Source organism: Humulus lupulus, chromosome 5 (genome assembly GCF_963169125.1).
Source record: "Humulus lupulus chromosome 5, drHumLupu1.1, whole genome shotgun sequence".
NCBI classification, from domain to species: domain Eukaryota; kingdom Viridiplantae; phylum Streptophyta; class Magnoliopsida; order Rosales; family Cannabaceae; genus Humulus; species Humulus lupulus.
This window is the reverse complement of record NC_084797.1, coordinates 9,706,352-9,717,266: the sequence shown is the minus strand read 5'-3', so window position 1 is coordinate 9,717,266 and position 10,915 is coordinate 9,706,352. Positions and strand designations below refer to the sequence as shown.

General features: G+C 31.5%; 2 protein-coding genes across 2 annotated transcripts; both read left to right on the top strand.

The window, feature by feature from the left end:
* The first annotated feature begins 2,429 nt into the window (after window positions 1-2,429).
* LOC133780261 (RPM1 interacting protein 13-like) lies at window positions 2,430-3,635 on the top strand. Its single transcript, XM_062220103.1, has 3 exons — window positions 2,430-2,874; window positions 3,055-3,141; window positions 3,272-3,635. The coding sequence occupies exons 1-3, from the start codon at window positions 2,545-2,547 to the stop codon at window positions 3,413-3,415; spliced, it is 561 nt and encodes a 186-aa protein (XP_062076087.1). The 5' UTR covers window positions 2,430-2,544; the 3' UTR covers window positions 3,416-3,635.
* Window positions 3,636-9,345: 5,710 nt separating this feature from the next.
* LOC133778823 (uncharacterized mitochondrial protein AtMg00810-like) lies at window positions 9,346-10,611 on the top strand. Its single transcript, XM_062218845.1, has 2 exons — window positions 9,346-9,486; window positions 9,718-10,611. Exons 1-2 carry the CDS (start codon window positions 9,346-9,348, stop codon window positions 10,609-10,611), a joined length of 1,035 nt encoding a protein of 344 aa, XP_062074829.1.
* The last annotated feature ends 304 nt before the right edge of the window (window positions 10,612-10,915 follow it).

The following is a 10,915-nucleotide window of genomic DNA, read 5'->3' as shown; positions in this document are numbered from 1 at the left end:
TTCGGCAACAGATAATTAAGAGAAGAAGAGAAAGAGATTAGTACTAAAAGTAGAACCGTCACAGATAGGAAATCTTTGGGGAAAGAACTAGGTGACTCGAGACACGTTTTTAAGTGGTTCGAAGGTTAAAATCCTTCTACTCCACTAGTCAATCTTATTGATATTCTCTGGGTAATTGGTTTACAAAGTATATAGTTCTTCAAAGACTATTTTTTTTCCAACCCCTATCAACTCCCAGGGTCTCCATATTTATAGGAGAAGGCACCTGGAAGTTGGTAGGGAGGTCATCCCGTGACCTTACCATTTGTCATGTCAAGTCTGTGATATTCATGATTAATTCCTAAACCTGACACACAAGTGTGGTCTAATCAAAATGGAAGGAGATAATGGGCCGCACGGCCCAACCCGTCCGTGGGTGTCTGAATACGCACGTTCCTGCTGCGTGTCCGAGAAGTCAGGGGGATATCGGACACGTGATGGCAGGAATATGCACGTTTATCTTGCGTGTTGACTTCCCATAGGGTCGGAGCTTCCTGAGAAGCTCGCTACCGGAGCAGTTCATAACCCGAGTTTATCCGTCCGTGGCCGTCGGATGTTATTCCCAGCTCCTGGGGCAACAAGTGCGAGCTGGAAACAGGACCCCCACGAGCTAGCAAGGGCCCGTCCTGGAAATAGAGCCTCCGGCCTGTGGGAGCCTCGGGCTCAACCATGTTTAGTCCGAGGCTCGTCCTGCTAAACAGCCCGTGGGAAAACCAGGGCGTACAAATAATATAAAAGAAAATATATTATGATCTACTCTATTTTAGTCAAATATTTTTTTTCCCGAAAATTCAATACAAATTCTTTGTTTGATAAATTTATAGTAATTTATTTTACCATTTTAAAAATAAAGGGTCCAAATAAGTAATCGACCAAAATACATGTGGTTCAAATAATCTATATATATATATATAAATATATATTCATATTTTTAACGTTTTGATAAAATATAATGTCCAAATTTTATTTATTTTTTAAATAAAGAGTACAAACGGGTAATCGACTAAAGCAGAAGGTTCAAAATTGTGTGAACTCTTACACAAAATATATTATATATATAATTTATTTTTAATAAATAATTTTGAATATTTTGAATACATACATGATCCAAAGGTTAATTTTTAAAAATAAAAGTTAAAAAAGGTAATCGGTCAAAATCGAGTGTTCAAATAATTCATCTATCTATTCATATTTTTAACCTTTTGACAAAACACGAGGTGTAAAAGTTAATTTTTAAAAATAAAGGGTAATCTGAAAAAATAGCAATTGCACAAAACATAAATTTCTTTATACATAATTTAGACTTTTTATATAAATAAAATTACGCGTACAACAAACTGCTTAAACTTTGTTTTCAACATTATAATTATTCGTTATACAATGTACATAGTCATAAAAAAAATTGGGGTCAAGACGCGTCCACGTGTCCATATAAAGAATATATTGTACCAGTAGGATGAAAAAGACTCATTACCACACAATCATCCCAATAAAATTTATAAAAATATATTTTTTAATCATTACAAAAACTGCGCGAAGCACGATTATGCTTTCTATTATTTTAAAATGAGCTTGGATTTACAATCCAATAATTTTTTAAAATTCCATCCTATATTTATTTTAAGAGAATCTAGTTGAAGAATACATCTTACCAAAAAATATTACAAAAATACTTATTTTTATTTCAACGTTGCTATTATACCTACAACTTAAATCATAATTTGATATTGAAATTATGTTTGTTCCACTTGTTTTTATGAAGAAATAATTAACTTTGGATGAATGCAAGAAGGTTAATTCGGTTATTTTATATAAAAATGGGTAAGAACTTAATAAAATTAATAATATGGGCAAATATAGGTTGTGTTTGTTAACACTTAAAAAAATAGTTTTTTATTCAATTAATTAAAATTTTGAAAATTAAATATGAAATGTGTTTGCTAACTTTATTTTTATTTATTATTTTTTTAAATTTTAATTAAAATTTATTAAATTTTATAAATAGATTTTTTTCACTTTTAAAATTTTTTTAAATAGTTTTTAATTTTTTTTTCTCTTCTTTAAATCAACACCTTATATTGTTAAACAAAACATAAAAATAAAAGTTATCAAACGCGTTTATTATTTTTTGTTTTTAAAAACAAAAAACAAAAATAGTTTCCAAATATATTTTTATTTTTTAAAAATAAAGAAACAGAAATAAAATAATATTTATATTTTTGTGTTTAAAAAATTCATAAATAAAAATTTTACTAAAAAAATTGAATTGTAAAATAGTTATTTTTGAAGTTTTCATTTAATATACCCAGGCCCAATACTAAAATGGGCTGGCTCACTGTGAATTGAGTGGAACTGTCGTTTGGGTTAAAGCACTGTCGTTTAGGTGACCAAAAGCCATGGTAGACGCTTCAGAGATTTCAGTTGTGAAGTGAAGTGTGCCTTAACTGAACCCACTCTCTCAAATTCCGACGATTCAAATTCAAATCCCGGGTTGGGTGGTCATCAATGATCGGAGACCGAAAGCCGGAAATGGGGGAAAGCTTCATTGATGTGATCGACATATCACCTTCTCCGCCGGAGAAAGAGAGGAAAGTGTTCCATTTCACTTCGTCTTCTTTGGAGGATACTGGAACCCCAATCAAACACATTCTTTGTCTCAAGAATCCCTACGATATCAAAAGATTTGAAGAGACAGAGGAGTGTTTCATCCTTGATTATGATCCATTTAACACCATTGATATATCTAATCTCTCTGTCTCAAAATCCCCCAAATCCGATGATGGCGGCGGCGGCGGCGGTACTCCTGATTTAGCCGTTCTAGCCGAAAAGGGCAAGGTTTGAGTTTTCCATTTTCTGTTTGGTTGCTGAGAAAATATTTAAAAAGTTTGAATTTTTCGTGATGGGTTATGTTTAAACCCCCATTTTAGTGATACCCTTTTGATGTTTTTGGCTTTTGTTAAGAAATTTTTGAGTTTTTATGTAAGTTTTGTTTGTGTTCAATAATGGTGTTTATAGGTGGCTTGTAGGGACTACCCTCACTCAAGGCATCTTTGTTTGAAATTCCCATTTGAGAAAACCTCTCATGAAAGTTATTGTGAACTGGTAAACATAATAAGCTTATTTTTCACATTGAAAATGTTATGATGTTCTTGGTACCAGATTGAATCAGTTTTTTGTTTATTTATTTATTGTTTTGTACCAAATTGAATCAATTAGAATGATTTGATTGCAGTGCTATTGCTATGTTTGTGATGTACCTGCTCCATGCTCAACTTGGACAGAGCCAAAACCAGCACATTGTCATGCATTAGAGCAAGATGGTGATTGGAAGTTCCAAAGAAACATGAGGAAGAAGCAACCTCAAGGTTTTCATTGAAGAATTATACTTATGTTTTAGGATCTGGTGCTGTCATTCTGGCACTTTTGCTATTTTTATCAACACATATGTAAAAAGATAAGGATAGTTTGGTTGTTTCATTTTAGCTTAAAGGAGGCAGAAGACAGCATTTGCTTTTCTGGGTTATTGTATCATTGACTCCTCTTAAAGCTTTTAAGTTTATACCAAAGTGAGTAATGTAACAAGAATGTTTCCAGTTCTTTTGTTGTCCTTGGGTATGTTTAAGAAGAAAAAGACTTGAGTTTTAACATGACCGTTTGGATGGGTGAATAGTGTGTGAATGAGAGGTTGAAAATTTGAATAATAAAAAAAAAGAACCAGAAAAATCTTAGGGGTGTTTGGAATTGGGGTTAGATTTGGTAAGAATGAGAATGTAAAATTTAACTAAAATTTATTTTTAGGGGCCCTCAATTACATGAGGATGTGATGGGATGGGTGGGCATTTGAAGTGTATCTCATGTTTGGTACATTTTTTAGGTGGGAATGTAGTGGATCCCACAAAGTTTTAGTGGGTAAGAGCATCTACCATGAGAGCAACACTAAAAGTGGCTTAAGTTGTCCCGTCATAAATTTTTTAATAAACCTAACCTATAAAAAAAAATAAAAAGAACAAATATGAAAGCAACTTTGTCACTGCTGGGCAACATTACTAATTTTCTCTTAAAACAATCTCCTCCACCCCACTACTTACAAGCAATCCTTCAAGCAACTCCCATCTCCCATTGGAGTTGCTCTAATATGAATACTTTTGAAAGTGGTTCTTTGCCACATATCCTCATGACACCCAAAGTTTATAACAAACTACCCTTTATAGTTTGGTTGAAGTTTGTGTTTCCAAGTAAATTTTATTTTTTAATTTAATTTAATGATAATTTGATTTCTTTAAACACTTGAGTTTCATACTCTTTCAATCCAAATCTTCTCTAATTCTACTCTTATCGTACCCAATCATCATACCAAACACCCTCTTAAATCTTTAAGAAAGAATTCAATGCTCAAACTCAATTTTAGAACTAGATTTTCAGTGTATTGCTAGAACTTCAGACCTACCCATAGAAGAAACAAACTTGCTTAAAAAAAGAAGAATTTAATGCTTCTTGAGTACACAAGAGAAAAGGTATTGTTTCACTTAATGTTCAATTTTGTTTAATCAACCATAATGAATATATTATTTTATGATTTAATTCAGCCTAATGAAACAATAATAATAAAAAAAACCATATAACAATATTTGGACTCGTGTGATTTATAGTTTCTATTCATGTCATGTTTACTAATCACGAATGTGAATTATATGTGTTGTAATCATTCCCTTTCATTTGTTTACTTTTGTTTATTAATATGAATGCTTATGGGGCCTACATGAATTTGGGAGAAAACAATGGAAATATTTTTCCTTCAATTTTCTTAAGTAATCGGTGCGGGGAATCAGCGGGGAGTGCTCCCCCTGTCCCGGTCTCCATTTATAATTTTAATCCTCGTCCCCGCCTTATCTCTGCTTATTCCTGGTCGGGGTGGGGAATCCCCTTATTGGGGCAGGGAGTCCCCACAGTGAACTCATTTATTTAAAAAATCAATTTTAGATTAAAATTTTAAAATAAAACTAATAAATTATATATAAATCAAAATATTGCACAATATTTATGATTTAAAATACTAAACATTATCCCAGATAAAATTTAAAATATTAAAAAAATTACTAATATACTACAATAACACATAAAAAAATATATAAAATAGTACAAAAATATATAATAATTTAAATGGGTCCCGTTGGGGCGGGGATGACACCGCCACATTTAACATTCGGGGATTGAAAATTATCTCCGTCCCCGCCCCGTTTCCCATTTAGACGGGAATTCCTCGCCCCATTAGGGGCGGGTTCCGTGGGGCCCCGTCTCCATGGAGAAAATGTGCATCCCTAATAACATGTAATGAATTTTTATTTAATTTAATTTATCTTTTATTATTAAAAATTAAAAAATAAATTTACCCTCACAAAATCTTCTATTTAAAAAGAGAAGTTCTAAAGAGACACTCTAACACGCTCTCTTTTGCCTTCTCTCTTTAATGTAATGACATGTGTCATCTTTTAAGCCATGTTATTTTAACAAAATAATTAGTCATTATATTTTAACTTTATTACAATTATGTCATTATAATTAAATCACTCGTCATTTTTTATTTATGGGGGAATGCAAATTAGAAGAAAAAAAATCATGTTTTTTCTAAAAAAACTTTTTATAATTATGCAACTATTAAAATAATTATTTTCCATATTAGAACTTGGCTTTCATATTGCTTTTATAGAAAGTGATTCAAAATAGGTTGTTCATTCTACCCTTTTCTCCTGCCTTTGTTGTATCCCAATGGGGTTGTATTCTTAGGAGCATTAGATCCTAGTTATATGTCTTTCCGGGTGTTTGTCTATCTCATGTGTTGCGTATTTGTAATACTGTTGCTCATGGATTAGCAAGATATGCACTACAGATAGAAAACGAGGTTACATGGTTGGAAGAAATACCACCATGCATTATGACCTATGTAATTAAAGATTCAAATCAATGAGTAATGGGTCTTTGTCAACAAAAATATTATTTTACATTTTTATATAGAAGGTATATAAAATAGAAAATAACTATTTAAAAATAATTGGTTATTTTATTTATTATGAAAATAAATGGAGGAAAAAAACATCATAGACATTTTCTATGATTCTTGAGTTAAAAATTAATCAATATTATCAATTTTTATTTTATTTACTCTCAAATTCATTCATCATTTTATAGGTTATGTATATAAAGATAAACATATAAAAAATAGGTCGAGAACTTATTTACTAAATATCTCTTCTATATAAATTTTAACAGAATATTTTTATATTTAATGGTAGTTTGTAAACATAACTTAAACTTAAATAAAATAAAATAAATAATTAAACAAATTAAAATATGATATTTTTTAGATATTTTACAATGATAATTATTTAAAAATAATAAATAATTAAAAAAATTAAAATAATATATTTTTATGATATTTTACAATAATAATTATTTAAAAATAATAAAATCATACGTTTTATAACTTAAATAAAATTTAATTAAACTTAAACCCACTTATTAGAATAATATCATATTAAACATATAATATAATTTACTGTCAATTAGCAACAAATTATTTTTAAAAAAAAAAACTAGCAAGAAACTTAAATTTAAAATCCACGTATAATATTTAATATTACATTAAACATATAATATATAATCTCTTGTTGTTACTCCCAAATTCAAAAACTATAACAAACATAAACTTAAACAAAAATAAATAAATTATTTAGTTAAAATAGGATATTTATTTAAAATTTATATGACATTAATATAAATTTAATAAAAATAATTAATAAATTCTATAGATAAAACTAAAGAAACATGCATATTGTACTTTGTTTATAGTATATACATAAATATAAAAGAAATAACAAAAGGGAAATAAGTCCAACGTTATTAACATAACACTATAAATATAAGAAATATAAAAATAAACAAAAAAAGAAATAGCACAAGGGAAATTTAAAAAAAAAACAAAAAATGGCAGTCATGTGTACATATATATAATATATATTTTTTAAGGACATATATTTAATATATAATAAAATCAAAACAAGAAAAAAAAATGCATTATATATAATTATAGGACATAATTGTAATAAAGTTAAAAAATTATAACTATTTATTTTATAAACACATACATTATTTAAAAAATGACAGCCTTGATGGATTGGTAGTCAACACACAAGATTGACTATTATAAAATTGTAATCAAGTTGCTAGTGGCTTCCTTCAATTCATTTTGGGTCAAAATGCATTTTAGATATCTTAATTGATTATTTTTAATTATTGGATGTGGTTGATTTGTTGTTTTATTACTCCCAATCTCATTAGACAAAATTAATGGGGTCTAACCAAATAGTACCATTTGATTAGACCCCTAAACTTAAAAACTAATTCTTTTTTTAAATTTTAATCAAGGGAAAACCAAAGGATGGATCTTTGGCATGATATCCTATATTTTAAAAGATTCTATTTTATTTTACTTTTAAAAAATTACTTATATTTGTTGTTTTGTATTGCATGTTCTTTTAGGGACTTATCAACTTTTCAAGCATAAGTTATGATGAAACTAAAATAGATTTTTCTATGCTCAAGATTTGATATCCTTCTTGCGGCAGTTTTTTTGATTTTTCTTCAATTGTTTTTGGTTTAAAACAATAGTTCAACCTATTAAATTATCAAGATATTAGCCATTTTGATATGAAAACTCTTTTGTCTAATTTTCAAGAATATTTTTGCATGCTCTTTGGCTAGACAATGAGTTTTGGAGTGGAGAAAATCCCTCCCCTAGTTTGTACACCTTATATTATGCATTTTGAATAAAATAAATTTATTCCCCACAATAAAAAAAAAAGAGTGCAATAGAGAGTAGATTATAAAGTCTCCTTAGAACTCCTCCTTTAAAAAAATATATTTTTACAGCGATTTAGTCAAATTGCATTCCGATTACTTTCCTAGTTATGTAAACAAAATAAAATGTTTCTGATTATCTTTCCAATCAGTTTAGTAACACAACATGATAATTAATGATTCTAATTCTTCAATATTTTATTCCCATTCATTTCTCCCATTGATTTATTCCGATTACGATTACAGTTTAGTAAACGTGCCATCATCAATGTAATTGCTTACGTTATTTTTCATGTGTGGCTTGAAATTATTACTAGTCAACAAATTTAGTTAATGTCTTTCCACAAGGACACACTCCATAAGATATGTTTATTGATGTTATAAATCTATTTGTAGTAGGACACAACACATTTATTTTAAAGATACCTAGTGATTATGCTTGCTTGAATCAATGCACTCTAATGATTCATGTCCAATTTGTATTTAGTGTAATTATTTGAATAATAAGTGTAAATGGCACTTTCGTGCATCATCTTTGTGAGAAACTCCAATCCAATGGTTAACACCACGGCTCAACACAGAGACAACTTAAAATAAAATAAAATAACATTAACAAAACCAACAATAGGGACTTAACAGAGACTCAACACCAACCTTGTAGTCATTGAACAACTCGTCTTGCTATTTTCTCCAGTCCAACACACCTACCAAGTGACCTCTATAGGAACATTTGGCCACATTATGAGCTGCAAAATTCACCTCACTTGGGATTTTTAACACATCCCAAGCCGAGAAATTAGTCACGCGTGCAACATATACTGAATCAACCTTACCTTCAAGGACTCCACTGCCCATATACTGTCACAATGGAAAATGTTATACTGGTTTTTCATCTCTGCAGCATGCGAAGCTGCTAGCTCCAGAGCTTTCGCCTCCACAAGCTTCGAGTTCGTTTGAGGAACACGTGCAGTCACAACAGAGACAACCTTACCTTCATGACGCCTCCCAATCGCAGCAAGAGTCGTTTATGAATTGCTAAATGAAACATCTGTAGTGAAACAAATCCATCCCAGAGGAGGTGGAATCCATTATAATTGAATCATCTTGGCATCATTCTTGACCAACTATCACTCATTGACTTTAGTTCTGAACCTTCTGCATCCATGAACAATCTCGTTCCTCTCTTTCCAAATAAAATCTACTAGAATTGATGCATTGAGTAAGAAATTCAAACCTTGTGGTCTACACAGGTCATTTTTGAAGCAATTGAACCACTCTTCCCAATTTCTCATCCTCACCGCTTCTGTTTTCAAACCACAAACGAGAGGGGCAAAGTTTCCATTGAGGTCGAACACAAGATACAATCAGAATTGCTTATGTCCATTACAAATGCAAGTTTTTCCTTAGTCAGCAGAGCCTCACAAACAATCTATCACCATAACAACTTAACTTATGTCTTGTGTGGATCTTGCTCTTCCAAATCCAATTCCAAATTGGCTTTTGAGGGACTTGGAAGAAGGGGATAGAGATTGTAGATTTAATACTAAATTTCCATGTGGCGTCGAGATCCCATTGCCAAGTAACAAGACTTTGGTTTCATTTTTCAGTTAAGTGTGTTAGTTGTAAGTTAGTTACAGTTAGCCGTTAGTTGTAGTTAGTGTTAGTTTTTCCTTTAATATAGTTAGTGTGTTAGGCAGGTCGGTTAAGTTAGTTAACCTCTTTTACTTCTTATATATTGTTGTACTCTCTCTTGTATTCGATCATCATTTTTAAAATCAATAAAGATTTTTCTCTGTTTTCTTCATTTCCGCAATATGGTATCAGAGACTGGTTTTTACTAAGCTCAAGGCTGTTGGACCTTTACGTTACTTTCTTGGTTTCAAGATAGCCAAGGGAAAGGATGGCCTATTTCTCTCTCAACGAAAGTACACCATCCAATTACTCGAAGATACAGGTTATGCAGGATGCAAACCTGCTAAAACGCCCATGGATCCACGGACAAAACTAGATGACCAGCAAGGAGAACCCCTCACTAATCCTTCCTCATACCGTCAGCTCATTGGCAAGCTATTATACCTGACCTTATCGAGACCCGACATCACATATGCAGTGAATTGTCTCAGCCAATTCATGTCTAATCCTCGAAGCACGCACTTGCAGGCTCTTAACCATCTGCTTCGATACCTCAAAGGGAGTCCAGGACAAGGTCTTCTTTATTCACCACACTCGTCACTACATCTCAGAGGCTTCTCTGATTCAGATTGGGCTTCCTGCCCCATCACGAGACATTCTACAACTGGCTTCTGCATCTTCATAGGTGATTGTCTAGTCTCCTGGAAAACTAAGAAACAACCCACCATTTCCAAAAGCTCTGCTGAAGCAGAATACAGAGCACTTGCAGCTACGACAAGCGAGATAACATGGCTTCAGTACCTCCTCACAGACTTGCACCTGCCTCAAACCACACCAGCTTTCATTTATTGCGACAATCAGTCTGCCATGCACATTGCTAACAATCCCACATTTCATGAGCGAACTAAACACATCAAACTTGATTGTCACTTCATTTGTGACAAGATTAACAACTCAACTATTCGGCTTATACCTGTCTCAAGCAACTTACAACTTGCAGATGCATTTACTAAGCCATTGCCTTCTACCACACTTACTTCCCATATAAACAAGATGTCTGTATATAATCTGTACAGTCCACCTTAAAGGGGGGGGGGGGGGGGGGTAACAAGACTTTGGTTTCATTTTTCAATTAAGTGTGTTAGTTGTAAGTTAGTTACAGTTAGCCGTTACTTGTAGTTAGTGTTAGTTTTTCCTTTAATATAGTTAGTATGTTAGGCAGGTTGGTTAAGTTAGTTAACCTCTTTTACTTCTTATATATTGTTGTACTCTCTCTTGTATTCGATCATCATTTTTACAATCAATAAAGATTTTTCTCTGTTTTCTTCATTTCCGTAATACCAAGAGTCCTCATTATAATATAACAATTCTTTTCACTGCCTCCTCATGA

Excerpts from the sequence above, each read along its gene's own strand:
- LOC133778823 (XM_062218845.1), top strand. The coding sequence starts at position 9,346 with ATGTCTTGTGTGGATCTTGCTCTTCCAAATCCAATTCCAAATTGGCTT. Across the intron at positions 9,487-9,717 it reads TGCCAAGTAACAAGACTTTG|AGACTGGTTTTTACTAAGCT; the intron begins GTTTCATTTTTC and ends ATATGGTATCAG.
- LOC133780261 (XM_062220103.1), top strand. The coding sequence starts at position 2,545 with ATGATCGGAGACCGAAAGCCGGAAATGGGGGAAAGCTTCATTGATGTG. Across the intron at positions 2,875-3,054 it reads TTCTAGCCGAAAAGGGCAAG|GTGGCTTGTAGGGACTACCC; the intron begins GTTTGAGTTTTC and ends TGGTGTTTATAG. Across the intron at positions 3,142-3,271 it reads ATGAAAGTTATTGTGAACTG|TGCTATTGCTATGTTTGTGA; the intron begins GTAAACATAATA and ends ATTTGATTGCAG.